This window comes from Marmota monax, unplaced genomic scaffold (assembly GCF_021218885.2).
Source record: "Marmota monax isolate L192 unplaced genomic scaffold, Marmota_monax_Labrador192_F-V1.1 WCK01_AAM20220418_F8-fsc00153, whole genome shotgun sequence".
Lineage (NCBI taxonomy): Eukaryota > Metazoa > Chordata > Mammalia > Rodentia > Sciuridae > Marmota > Marmota monax.
In genome coordinates this window covers 3,120,672-3,135,092 of record NW_026692146.1, presented here as the reverse complement: position 1 = coordinate 3,135,092, position 14,421 = coordinate 3,120,672, and the positions used below count along the sequence as shown (strand labels likewise).

The 14,421-nt window shown below is 36.5% G+C and overlaps 1 protein-coding gene across 1 annotated transcript in view; it reads left to right on the top strand.

The window, feature by feature from the left end:
* Acbd3 (acyl-CoA binding domain containing 3) overlaps positions 1 to 14,113 on the top strand; it is a 37,816-nt gene extending 23,703 nt beyond the window's left edge. Inside the window, exons 5-8 of the mRNA XM_046419534.2 lie at positions 101 to 275; positions 5,299 to 5,482; positions 7,730 to 8,014; positions 12,001 to 14,113. Of these exons, the coding sequence (XP_046275490.1) occupies positions 101 to 275; positions 5,299 to 5,482; positions 7,730 to 8,014; positions 12,001 to 12,212 (856 nt within the window). The 3' untranslated portion in view covers positions 12,213 to 14,113. The remainder of the gene's footprint in view (positions 1 to 100; positions 276 to 5,298; positions 5,483 to 7,729; positions 8,015 to 12,000) is intronic.
* The last annotated feature ends 308 nt before the right edge of the window (positions 14,114 to 14,421 follow it).

Here is a 14,421-nt window from a genome sequence, read left to right as displayed (position 1 = left end):
AAGAGTTATGAACTAAAAAATAAATAATAATGACATTTTTATTTTGTCATGAACAAAATCTCCTGTAGTCAGACTAGTCTATATTTTTTAATGTTTTTAGGCAGCAGATAATGGCAGCTTTAAACTCCCAGACTGCCGTGCAGTTCCAGCAGTATGCAGCCCAACAGTATCCAGGGAACTACGAACAACAGCAAATTCTCATCCGCCAGTTGCAGGAGCAACACTATCAGCAGTATATGCAGCAGTTGTATCAAGTCCAGCTTGCACAGCAACAGGTACGATAGACAACCCCAGAATTCAGCCTTAGAGAAGATATTTAATTTCATTGGAACCAAATTTCTTTTTTAACAGATACCAATGAATTTTTTGCATTAGTTAGCCTCTAAGGTATAAAATAACTTTTAGGTGATCTTTTAGTCAGACTTCAGCATTGCACTGGCAGTTATGAGAGAAAATAAATTATTTTGAAGCAACAAGTGATGAGACCACTATTATAATGTCATAAGGGTATTTGGGAGTTGTATGGGCCAAGTTTTATTAAAATGAATCTGGTGTAGACCCTAATAGTTGTCCTGAAACCATAAGGACCTGGTAGCTAGCCTTAATTCAAGGACATCCTTCAGGAAGAGCACTGCCAGAGGCCAGAAATTTCCAGAAAGAGGATTCCCTTAGGGCCATAGGCGGGATCTGTATAGCTATATTAAATCCATGGTAGTGCTCATGACAACACATTTGTGTACTTCCTCCAACTCCCTACCCGTAAGTATTTTTTTTTTTCACATTTTCTTTTTTTATTGATTTTAAAAAAACAAATGACAGCAGAATGCATTACAATTCTTATTACACATATTCAGTACAACTTTTCATATCTCTGGTTGTATATAAAGTATGTTCACACCAATTCGTATCTTCATACATGTACTTTGGATAATGATGTCCATCATATTCCACCATCCTTGCTAATCCTCTGCCCCCTCCATTTCCCTCCCACCCCTCTGCCCTATCTAGAATTCATCTATTCCTCCCATGCTTCCCCTCCCTACCCAACAATGATTCAGCCTCCTTATATCAGAGAAAACATTTGGCATTTGTTTTGTTGGGATTGGCTAACTTCACTCAGCATTATCTTCTCTAAAGCCATCCATTTACCTGAAAATGCCTTGATTTTTTTTTTAAATTTTTATTGTTGGTTGTTCAAAACATTACATAGTTCTTGATATATCATATTTCACACTTTGATTCATGTGGGTTATGAACTCCCATTTTTACCCCGTATACATATTGCAGAATCACTTCAGTTACACATCCATTGATTTACATATTGCCATACTAGTGTCTGTTGTATTCTGCTGCCTTTCCTATCCTCTACTATCCCCCCTCCCCTCCCCTCTTCTCTCTCTACCCCCTCTACTGTCATTCATTTCTCCCCCTTGTATTATTTTTCCCTTTCCCCTCACTTCCTCTTGTATGTAATTTTGTATAACCCTGAGGGTCTCCTTCCATTTCCATGCAATTTCCCTTCTCTCTCCCTTTCCCTCCCTCCTCTCATCCCTGTTTAATGTTAAGTATTTTGTTTTAACTCGGAGGAAAGTGGTTTAGGTAAAAGAATATGGGCCTAGGGGGTGTCTGGTAACACTTGGTTCTTATCCTGGCTTTGTCTTCATCTTGTTATCAGACATGTTATTACTGCTCTGATTTTCTGCCTTTTATCCTACTCTATCAAATTAGAATACAGAATCAAGTTTCCTATCCTACCAACCTCTCAGGGCTATAAGAGAAATAAAGTAAGAAAATAGTTATTTTGTGTGTATGGAAGATGGTGATTTTTTACCTTTGCAGAGGCATAAAATGCTTCCTTAAACTTAAACTTCCTTAAACTTAACTGTGTTAGTGTATTTAATTTTCATTTATAAAGTACTTACCACCTGTCAAAAAAACTGAATGAAGAAAAGCGTTAGATTATAGGTACGTGGCATTTCTTATTACATGAGGTAATTTTTAAAAAAATTTTAATATTTATTTTTTAGGTGTAGATGGACACCACACAATGCCTCTATTTTTATGTGGTGCTGAAGATGGAACCCTGGTCTCGCCTGAGCTAGGCGAGTGCTCTACCACTGAGCCACAATCCCAGCCCATTTTTGTTGTTTTTGACAGGCTGTTTTTAAATTCCTTGAAGATGTATGTTATCTAAAAAACTGCACCCCCACCCCTGTTTTGAATAATCCATAGAGGAGGAAAAAGATAGTAAACCAGAGCTTAAGATAATAAACAATGTTTTTGAGGAATGTTTTTCTGTCCTCTGTAGCCCGTTTCTGCTTTAGCATATTGCTTCCCTTTTTCTGCTTCTTGGATAGATGTTGAGATAGTTTTTAGTAGGATAACTCATATACACTATACTCTTTATGGGTTGCTGTCAATTAGGAGAAATGCAGTCTAGGCAAATCCAAGGGCAGTCTTGGAAACAGAAAGTCACAATTGGGATTAGAATGATCACACTCAGTTTATCAAATAAATTGGTTGCCTCTGGGAACAGTTATGATAAATAGGGCCAGAATTGAGCCTTAAAGGAGGTTTTCAGTTTCATTGCTACCCAAGTTCTTTTTTAAGAGTTGTCAGTTAAAACACCCACCCCACCCACCCCCTGAGAACCCTGGGGTATTCTATCACTGAGCCACCACATCCCCAACCCTTTATATTTTTTATTTTGAGACAAGATGTAACTCTTGGTAAGTTGTCCAGGCTGGCCTTGAACTTGAGATCCTTCTGTCTCAGCCTCCCAAGTTGCTGGATTAGAGCTGTGCATCACTTTATCCAGCCTGCCAATAAATTTTGCATGAGGGGAAGAAACAAAGGGAACTTTGCCCATGTAAAGTATTAATCCTTATATAACATCAAGCAAAATGACAGGATGGGAACACTTGTTAACCTTCAGGTATGGTTACATAAATGGGTGTCTTGCTACATCTTTCTTTCTTTCTTTTTTATTTATTTATTTATTTATTTATTTATTTATTTATTTATTTATTTGGTGCTGAGGACCGAACCCAGTGCCTCACACTTGTAGGCAAGTGCTCTACCATGGAGCCACAACCCCAGCCCTTTTCCTTTATCTTTCTATGCTTTTTTAAACTTCTGAGTGTATAAGAGAGTCATAAAAAGGGGATATTTGCACAGGACCTTAAAAAAAAATATATATATATATATATATATATATATATATATATATATATTTTTTTTTTTTTTCTTTCCTGTCATGCAGTCAATGTTCTGAGCATACTGACTTGTTTTGGTTGTATATACTTTTTCTGGATGCTGGTACTCTTTCTGAAAGACTAACATGGAGATTATCGAGAATCCAGGTCTTAGGAAGGGGTGTTTTAAATTAAAACCCTCAGTGTATTACTAGCCTACCAGTGCTAGAAACAGAGAAAGATGTTGCTGTCCCTTTAAATAATTGGCTTGTAAATGATACATTATTTGAAATGTGTATAAAATAAATGTTATCCCTAAACCATGGCATTATAAAGTTCTCTCATATATAAATATATACATACATACACACACCTGTGTGTATATATGTTTGTGTATACTTATATATTTTTAATTGCAGTGAACACAATATGCTTACTTGTGACTTAGTTTTTTAGTTTGCAAAGTACTTACATGCCCAAGTGCTCATCAGCAGTAGGAAGGGTAAATAAATTGTATATTTTCACAGTGAACTATCCTAGAGCAATGCAAACAACAATTTACAAGTATTTATGACTTTATAGCTGAACCTTAACAGAAGTAATGTTGAGTGAAAAACAGATATAATTATATAAAGTTTAAAAATAGACAAAGCAAATTAAGTATTGTAAGTCAAAATAGTTGTTGGTCTTTGGAATAGGTATCTGTAAAAAGGGAACCAGGAAGGATTCTAAGATGCAAATAATGTCTTGATCTGGGTGTTGGTTGCATGAATATGTTTGATTTATGAAGACTGATCGAGCTGTATAATTTATTATCTGTGCACTTTTCTATGTAAATTCAGTTTAAAGTTCCCCAAAGTTGTTAGATAATTACATAGATATTTCAATAGCACTATTGTTGTTAATTTATTTTTTTGTAGTACTGGGGATTGAACCCAGGGTCTCACATGGGTTAGGCAAATGTTCTACTACTTAGTTATATCCCCAGCCCTTTTTATTTTTCATTTTGAAATAAGGTCTTGTGGTGTTTCGCAGACTGGCCTCAGACTTGTCATCCTCCTGTCTCCATCTCCCAAGTAATATTACTCCATCTTGATTTAGGAGAGAAATGTCCCTTAATTGTCATCTGGGCAAAAGTTACTTCTTATTCTCCCATTTTCATTCAGAGAACATTTCGATTTTGTATTTTATACATTTTTTATCCTAATTATGAAAACTGCCAAGTTTTCATTGAAAATATTTTTACTTCAAACTTCCATTTATAAACCTATTTAATTCTTAGATCAATATAATTTTTACAACATGACAGTTTTAAATGTAAGGATGTCAGTTTTTCCATGAAGATACAATTTACTGATGTTTTATCCATGTCAAAATAGTCCTTATAGATTATTGGTTACATTAGGGGCTTGCATCAGATTTTACCAGTTAGAATTTTTTTGTGAATTTTCTCCTGTGACCACTAGTTTCTACATGGTATAATTTTCCTAATTCAAATTTTATGTAATTGAATTTTACGAAAAGATTTTTTAAAATCAATTTTAAGAAGACATGTTACTGAGCCAGGCCACTATAGTAGTAGCACACACTTGTAATCCCATCAACTCTGGAGACTGAGGCAGGAGGATTGAAGTTTGAGGCCAGCCTGGGCACCTTAGCAAGACTCTGTCTCAAGAAAAATAATAAGGGATAGGGGTATAGCTTAGTGGTAGAGCATCCCTGTATTCAATCCCTGATACCACACACAAACACAAAAAAGTTATTCTTTTCAGTTTTTAGCTGGAATAGTTTTATTTGGGGTTGATTGTTTCTACCTATTTCAATTTTTCCTTGTTAATTTTTCTAATGATGCTCAGATCAGGAAATGTGATCCTCAGTTATAATGTTTTGTCGTCCATGATCATTTTTATCATTTTTAGCTATCAGTTGGTATTATACAACTAATATTCTTTACAGATAGGATAAAAACTGATAAAAGTTTATTGGTAATTTCTTGGGGTAGAATGCTTTGGTAGGGCACAAGCATGGAAAATATACTCCAGGGCAGATATTCCATTTATTAGCCTTCCTGGTCAGTGTATCTTTACTTTCTCTTAATTCATAGGCAGCATTACAGAAACAACAGGAAGTAGTAGCTGGAGCTTCATTATCTACATCATCAAAAGTGAATGCATCTGTTCCAAGTGATATGATGTCAGTTAATGGACAGGCTAAAACTCACACTGACAACTCTGAAAAAGAACTTGAGCCAGAAGCTGCAGAAGAAGCCTTGGAGAATGGACCAAAAGGTATGGTTCACCATGTGCATTCCTCCACCCATGTGTTCTAATTCAGGTGTCCTAATTCAGATCCCATGAAAAGGAAAAATGAGGAAGACATGCTAACAAGCTTTTGAGAGCAATTACATATTTTGAGAGTGGAGCGCTTTTTCACTCTTGTGAGTTTGAATTGATGCTTCTGGTGATCCTTAGAGTAGTGTAGAAGAGCAAATCAAATGTGTTTTGGACAGTTAATGTCAAGTATTTAATGCTATGTAACACATTGCACCCAAATTTAGCAGCTTAAAATAACAATAAACAGCCAGCCTGTGTGGCACATACCTGCAGTCCCGACAACTCAGGAGGCTGAGGCAAGAGGATCACAAGTTTGAGGCAATTTAGTGAGACCCTAAGCAAATAAGTGAGAGAGAGACCCTTTCTCAAAAAAATAAAAAGGACTGAAGATGTGGCTTTGTGGAAAAGCACTCCTGGGTTCAGAAGTACCTCAGTACTAAAAGAAAGAAAAGTAACAGTAAATAGTTCTTATGTGGCACAGTTTCTGGGGGTCAGAAATTCAGGAGCAGTTCATCTGAATGGTTCTGGCCCTCTGTCTGTCAAGAGGTTGTATGTAGTCAAGATGTTGGCTAGGTCTGTCGTGCGAAGACTTGCCTCAGACCAGAGAATCTGTTTCAGAAATGCTTTTCACACATGGCTGGCAAGTTGTTGCTAGCTATTGGCAGGAGGTCTCAGTTCCTGGTCCCAGGAAGCCTCTTCAGTGTCCTCAGCACAGTGACTGACTTCTCCCAAAGTACATTATTTAAAAGAAAACAAGACAGAAGTGGCAGGGTCTTTTATGCTCTGACTTTGGAAGTGATGTATCAGTACTATAACCATATTTTGTTGGCCACACTTGCCACCCCTAATGTGTGTAGAGGTGGAGACCTTGAAAGTGCATGAAAAATCAGATGAGGATCACTAAGGGCCATTTGGAGGCTGGCTACTGTATATTACAACATTTTTAACAGCATTTTCTAAACTATACTATCTTTCCACGGGCAGCTTGTTCATTCATTCAGCAATTGGTTGAAGGTTCTCTGAGTGCTAGGAGAAAGGTGGCGTGACAACATACATAAAACGTAAATTGTAACTATAATAAGTGATACGAAGGAGAAAGAGGTGCATTTTAGTGTTCTTTTTGACCTCACTAGAGGCTTTCCTGAGGAAGGGACAATTAGGCTGACAGATCTGAAGCAAGGATAGGAGTTAAGTAAGAGGGAAGAGTGTTTCAGTGGGTTGGGGGTGATGGTGTGGTTCCTATGAAGCTTTAGAAAGTACCTTGAGGGGCTGGGGTTGTGGCTCAGTGATAGAGTGCTCACCTAGCACGCTTGAAGCACTAAGTTCGATCCTTAGCACCACAGAAATGTAAAATAAACATATTGTGTCCACTTAAAACTAAAAAATGAATATTTTTTTAAAAGAAAGTACCTTGAGGTGTTTGGTTTACCCTCCCCCCACTTTTTTTCTTATCAAGAGTTTATGCCAGTGACTAATTCTGGAAAACCTGCTGAGTGGTCTAGTGCACATACATACTTCTCAGTAATAAGACTTTTCTCAATCCCTAGTGGTTCTATTTAAGAGAGAGAGAGAGAGAGAATTTTTTAATATTTATTTTTTTAGTTTTTGGTGAACACAACATCTTTATTTTATTTTATTTTTTATGTGGTGCTAAGGATCGAACCCAGTGCCCCACGCATGCCAGGCAAGCGCGCTACCGCTTGAGCCACATCCCCAGCCCCATCCAGTGGTTCTATTTTTGTCCACATTTTTTATTCCTTTGAACGCCTTCAGAAAAGCCCCTCCAATTTTGGGTCAGATCAGTGCTTTTTTCAAGAGATGACTGAAGTCATAATTTATTCCAAGTTCCAGATCTTTCTTCCTTGCTAGATTTTTCCCGTAGGTCCAGTTAAGGAGTTTCCAAAAGTTTTCTTAAGTCCTCCTATGTAATTAGAGGGTTAAAAAAAAAATCACTTCCAAGATGTGGATTCCATTTGTTATTTGAAGTAGTATGTTGACCTCTGAGTATTTGTGACCTTGTTAAATGAATGTAATAATTAACTTGCTGAGAAACTTCCATGAAGAGGCTTTTATATTCCCCTCCCCCTATACCATACTGTACTAGGTGCCTGAGTGCCTCAGGCAGGTGGCTCTATGCAAATATTGCTACCTGCAGGGTGAAGCCTTTTTCTCTTTAGCTTTTGTAATTCCTGTTGCCTTTAGAATCTCTTCCAGTAATAGCAGCTCCATCCATGTGGACCCGACCCCAGATCAAAGACTTTAAAGAGAAGATTCGGCAGGATGCGGATTCTGTGATTACAGTGGGCCGAGGAGAAGTTGTCACTGTTCGAGTCCCCACCCATGAAGAAGGATCATATCTCTTTTGGGAATTTGCTACAGACAATTATGACATTGGGTTTGGGGTGTATTTTGAATGGACAGACTCTCCAAACACTGCTGTCAGCGTGCATGTCAGCGAGTCCAGTGATGATGATGAGGAGGAAGAAGGTTGGTAGAGCCATTGGTCCATATTCAGTAGCTGCTGTTTGTTTGTTGGCAAAAATGATACATATTCCTATATCTGTCAACCTTATGCTTCATGATTAATACTTCATGCTCAGGAAACAATCTCTTTATTAGTGGTACCTTGACTAAGAGGCTATGAGAGATGCCATCCTCTTATAGGAGATCAGGGTCTGAACGTAAGTTTTTCTAAATACCAGGAATGTCTGTTTGGCAGTTAACTGTTTTACTGCTTTTTAGATACTGTTTTATTTCTAGCCTTGTGTGTTGAAAAGCTAAAGATGTGAGATAACTTTGAACATTGTTAAAAATTATTTAACAATGTGTTGCTGTGTTGCCCAGGCTGATCTTAAACTCCTGGGCTCAGGTGATCTACCTGCTTCAGCCTCCTATTTAGCTGGGGCTACAGGTATACACCACTGACCTCCAGTTTGAAAAATTTTAAAGGGGCAAGTAAAAATTTATATTTTTGTTAATAGGTTTTTAGGTCATTATTCTAAATTTTTTAAATGAGAATTCAGAAATTCTCTAGAACATCCTATCTAAAAATTTTTTTCAATTGTTCTTCCCTTTGGAAACCACTAATTTACTAGAGCATAACTGAGTATATAGACAAAATCAGGTGTTTTTAAGGGCTATCTAACCTACCTTGCTGTAGGAAGCAGATTATACAGTGTATTGTATTTTGAGAAGGTGGTCTTCTTAATTTTGTTACCTAGAAAAGTTTGAGCTTGAGCTGGGTACAGAGGCTCACACTTCTAATCCTGGTGGTTTGGGAGGCTGAGGCAGGAGGATCATGAGTTCAAAGCCAGCTTCAGCAGTTTAGCAATGCTCTAAGCAACTCAGTGAACCCCTGTCTCAAAATAAAACATGAAAAGGGCTGGAGGTGGCTCAATGGTTATGCACCCCTGGGTTCAATCCCAGGTACCACAAAAAAAAAAAAAAAAAGTTTGAGCTTGAGGCTTTTATATATACCTAGTAAAGGCTTATTTGTTTATTGATTTGATTGGGAGTGATCGAGAATGGTATTCAAACTGTCAGGATGGAAAAGCATCATGTCTCAGTTCTCTAGGAGTAAATGACCTTAGGTGACTTGTAAACAGAGTGCTTGTTCTTGAAGAGAGTTGGTAATGTTTGACAGGAATTATATTGGGATAAATTTAAAGAGATTCCTGGAAGTACATGGAGTGACCATGAAGTTCAGTCAGCTTTAGCGATAGATGATGATGATGATTTATTTATTTATTTATTTTTTAGAGAGAGAGAGAGAGAATTGTTTTTTTTAATATTTATTTTTTAGTTTTTGGCGGACACAACATCTTTGTTTTTTTTGTATGTGGTGCTAAGGATCGAACCCGGGCTGCATGCATGCCAGGCGAGTGTGCTACCGCTTGAGCCATGTCCCCAGCCCCGGTAGATGATTATTTAATCATATAGCCACACCATGCTGCACTCTGGAGCCCCTGAAGTCATGTAACGGTCATGAAACACACAGCGTGTATGCCATAGCATTTCTTGAAATTAGGTTTAACATTCAGTTTCACAGTTAATATTTAATAGTAATCAGTATTTTAGCTCCAAAGAATTTTTATTTCGTACCATTGTCTGTATGTACCATTAGTGTCCCCAGAATTAGGGTATATCTTCCAAATTGATTCTCTTCCTAGAAACAGATTTGAAATCCTTTATTACATCACAGGTCCATATTTGGGCTGATAAGTGTGGACTCGTGTGCTGCTTTGTCTTACATGGCATTTTGTTCTCACCAGCCTTTATTCCTAAGTACCACTAGCAAGGTAAAATGTTGCCTATAAATACTGCCAACTGGCCAAAAAGAACAAATATACAAAGGTGAAAAAAAAAAAAAAAGAGGTGAGGAGGGTGTGGCTCAGTAGTAGAACTCATGCTTTGTATGTGGGAGGACATGGGTTCAATTCCCAGCACTGGGAAAAAAAAAAAAAAAATTCTATTTAGAAGTTTTAAGGTTAAGGTAATGCATTTCTCCTGTCCTGCCTGTAGGGAGCTTCTAAAAAGAGATCACTTCCAAAGGTGAGGACTTTGATATCTTCAGCTCTAGCTTTAATATATGTCCCTCCCAGGGGAGATGGCATTACCTACCCTTGTGCCATTCTTAATCATAAAATAATTTACAGTTAATATCACCCATCAGAACCTCTATATTAACAAGAACAACATTGAGAGTTTATTGCTCCCAAGAATTGTTCACTAGGAATGGGCATAACTACCCCATTTGAAGATTCAGCTCATGAACTGCATTTGTACATATGCTTTAGGCTGCACTGTGTCATGTTCATAACATGCATTTAGAGTTCTTTTGGCTTGATTTCAGTAGAAAATGAGCCCAGTTTTTATTTGGTGATTGGTTGGTTTGGTTAGGTCTTAAAGGTAGATAATTTATTTTCTGTGAGGAAGCATGGATAGTTACCCATCCTTTGGGCAATTCTCCTTTTTCTTATACTGTTTCTAGGTCCCAAGGTTTTGGTGAAAGGTACATTGTTCATCTATCCCAGTAATCTTTAGTTTTGCAGAATTTGAACAAAATTGGATTTTGAATTAATGGACCAATCTGTTGCCTTAATCTCCTTATAGCCAATAGTATAACACCTTTTTGAGGAATTTTGTATTTTGCCTTTGCTCTTGAAAGATGTTTGATTGTAGGTATTTTATGGTAAAGCAAATTTGATTTGCACCTGCTTTTATATGAGTTCCATCTAGTTTTTTTAAATAAAACTTTTTATTTTAGAATAGTTTTACAGAAAATTTGCAAAGGTAGCACAAAGAGCAGCTGTATATCATCTGTATATTCTGCTTCCAGTTTCCCCCATTGTTAACATCTTACCTTGTACCATGGTATATTTATTTTATATTTCAGTATTTATATATTACCATTATCTAAAGCCTATATTTATTCAGATATCTTTAGTTCTTTCCTAAATGTTCCAGGATCCAATCCAGGATGCCACATTATAGCTTTATTTCCTTAAATTTCTCTAGACTGAAAGTTTCTCAGACTTTCCTTGTTTTAAATTCCTGATGGTGGACATTGACAAGTATCACCCAGTTAACTCATGTCACCAGAACTCACTCTGCCATGTTATAACCCTGAAAGACTTTTTAAAAATCTTCTATAAAAATAAATAAATAAATAAATAAATATAGAATATATTTACATTAAAAAAATAAAAATCTTGTATTAGGAATATTCCCTTCATCTCTTTTCCTTCAGGCCATTTATTTTAATATACTCAACTGAGACTTAAGCTGGCATAATTTTCTCATTCCTGTGGGTTCCTAACCTCATGTCATTACAGTTCAGAGAACTTCACTGGAGAAACCAATGATCAAAACTCATTTTTTGCCACTTGAATCATCTCTGGGTTAAGTAAGCCTACTGAAAATAATAATTTGTAGAGCATCTCAGAATGCCTACCACTTTATTATGGTTTTTAGAAATTTTACCCTTCCTATTTAGGACTTACAGAAAGTAATAGTCCTCATAAATTACTTTCTCCTTAAAGTGGGGAGGACTCGTATATTGTGGGGAAGGATTAAATCAGAGCAACATTTCTTTGGTCTTACTCAGAAGATCAGGGTTCCTTCTATTGGGGAGGAATTTGGAATTGAATGGATATGGAAGGGTAAAAATGGGGCCCAGAAATGGGAGCAGTGGTAAGACAGAAGGATAGTATGCAGGTTGTTATTGCTACTCGAAGTTCAATCACTGGGCTCCCAAGTTCCAGAACAGTACTTGGTACATAGCAGGTTACTCATGTATTTGAACGAATGAATGAATGAATAATACATGCTCACATGCACATAAGTTGTAGAATCGTGCAAGAGTATTCCTAACGAGCAACATCTCAAAGAAAGGATAGAATTTAATTGCTTGATGCAAAAACGATTTTCCTGGATCTGTTCTTTGATTTGTTCCTACCTGTTCTTTCTCACAGAAAACATCACTTGTGAAGAGAAAGCCAAAAAGAATTCCAATAAGCCTCTACTGGATGAAATTGTGCCTGTGTACCGGCGGGACTGTCATGAGGAAGTGTATGCTGGCAGCCACCAGTATCCAGGGAGAGGAGTCTATCTCCTCAAGTTTGATAACTCCTATTCTTTGTGGAGGTCAAAATCAGTCTACTACAGAGTCTATTATACTAGATAAAAATGTTACAGTGTCTGGAATCTAGGGTTGGCAGAAGATGGTATTGAATTTCTTTTGACATTTGTGGAGCTTTGGAGTCATTGTTTACCCTGTTGATTTTGGTCTGATGATTTGTGAACTCTTGCTGGGAATAAGGGATTTCCTTGAGACTCTTTAGCTTTAATACTTTGGGGTTAAAAGGGATTCCTCAGACTCATCTAGCCCTTGGGTGCTGACCAGCAGAGTCACTAGTGGATGCTGAAGTTACATGAGCTACGTGTTAAATATTCAAAGTCTTCAAAATAAAACATCCCACCGTTGACCCCACCTGGCTGATGGTTAGTCCATTGCTGCCTACTCCATGTGTTTTTTTGGAGCCCATACTTAACAGTACCCTCTGATTTGAAATGCTTATGTTAATAGTCTGCATCAAATGCAGCTGGTTTTGATTGAAGGTCGCTTTTTTTAAAATTTAAAAACTCAAGACCTCACAGATTTTAGTAAAAAAAGAAATTGTGTCCATTAGATCTTATTCTGAATTACCCAGATTGTTTAGTTCCAGAGTTATATTACAGAGAATTATTTTCTGAGATAATCATAAATTTAGAATATTCAAACCCAATAGATAATTGAAGTATCAGGATACATAGATAGAACATCCTTCTTAGTGAGTCTCCGCAAACTCTCAGGCTTTTTCTTTTCATTTGGTATTCATACATCAGTAGCAAAGCCAAAATTTGTTTTTCTCTTGATTTGGCTTTATAGAGCATCTCAAAACTTTTCTGCACAAAACATACAGTTAGGGATTTTGTAAACTCAAATTGGCAACCTACTGAATTAAAATCTGTAAAGTCATTTAAATAATATTCAGCATTTGGGGAGTACCATTGCACTAATATGGAAGTCACTGCCAGATACAGTCCATTTTCTTTTCATTTGTTACTAAGGCACAAATCCTAGACAATTCCCATTTGAAATTACTTATTGGAATTGGAAATGCCCATGCTTAAATTTTTTAACTTTAATCTGTATTATGTCTTTATTGATGAGAAGAGGCACATCTTTGTTTTTCTTACTGAAAACAAATATGAATTAATTGCTTCAAATTTGTATAAGTGATAAATGTAGAGATTCTTGTTTTCATAAGGAATGGTGGAATAGACAAAAACTGACAAAGATGGCAATAGACACTTAATGTTGTTATTATATGTTGTTACTGAAAGAGTTAGATTTTTAAAGTTTCAGGTCATAAATCACTTCTTACAGGAGGGATTCCATTGATTAGCTGCAGTAATACAGTTCACTACATACAGGCTGTTTGAGTTTTTCTGTACTGCATTTCTTTGTTTTTTAATACCCAGTTTTGTATGTATCTAACTTCGTTCTCTTTTGTTTGTTCAGAAACTGGATTATTTTCTCATAAGCAGTGCTTAATTTGTTTTCCAGGTTTGATTCAAGAGTCCCAGTGTCCATACTGTTACATCCAGAGCATTTGTTAGGCTGTCCCACAGTTCTCATGTACATAGGTATAAAAACCATGGAGTTAGGCACTTCCTGGCTTTTTTTTTTTTTAATGAGAAAAATACTGTATTTAAAATGTAAAATAAACTTTTAAAAAGCAGGCACTAATATATATTTCTTCCAGCCTTTGATTACAGATTTGTCCTTGCACATATTAAGATGAAGTATCTTCTAAAAATTTTGTTCTTGGGAGCAGTGTATGTTACTTTACATAGCAGTTTTTCTGTCACATATTCATGTCAACATTTTTGGTTTTAAACTTTTTTATTGCCTTTGGCTGTTGATTAGTACAGTACAAGTGCGATTTCAAAAAGATCTTGAAAGTAATATATTTAATCAATTAAAATGTTTATCTGTAACTTGTTGATGTTTCATTAATACAGTTACTCTTTGAAGCATTAGTACAGTATCATCATTGGGGTAGAACAAGAATAAATGTTTTAAATGATCTTTTCACTTTATCAAGTTGAGGAAAAAAAGACTTTCTGGCTGATTAGTTTTTGCTGTGAGTTACCTTGCTGAGTTAAAATAGATTTAAAATTTTCTAGACTTGATGCAAAGAGGGGAAGTACCGACTTTTCTTAGTGAAAGTAACTGGACTAAGCTGAGTGGGTGGCACATGCCTATAATCCCAGCAGCTCAGGAGGCTGAGGCAGGAGGATCACAAGTTCAAAGCTAGCCTTGGTAACTTAGCACTGCCCTAAGCAAC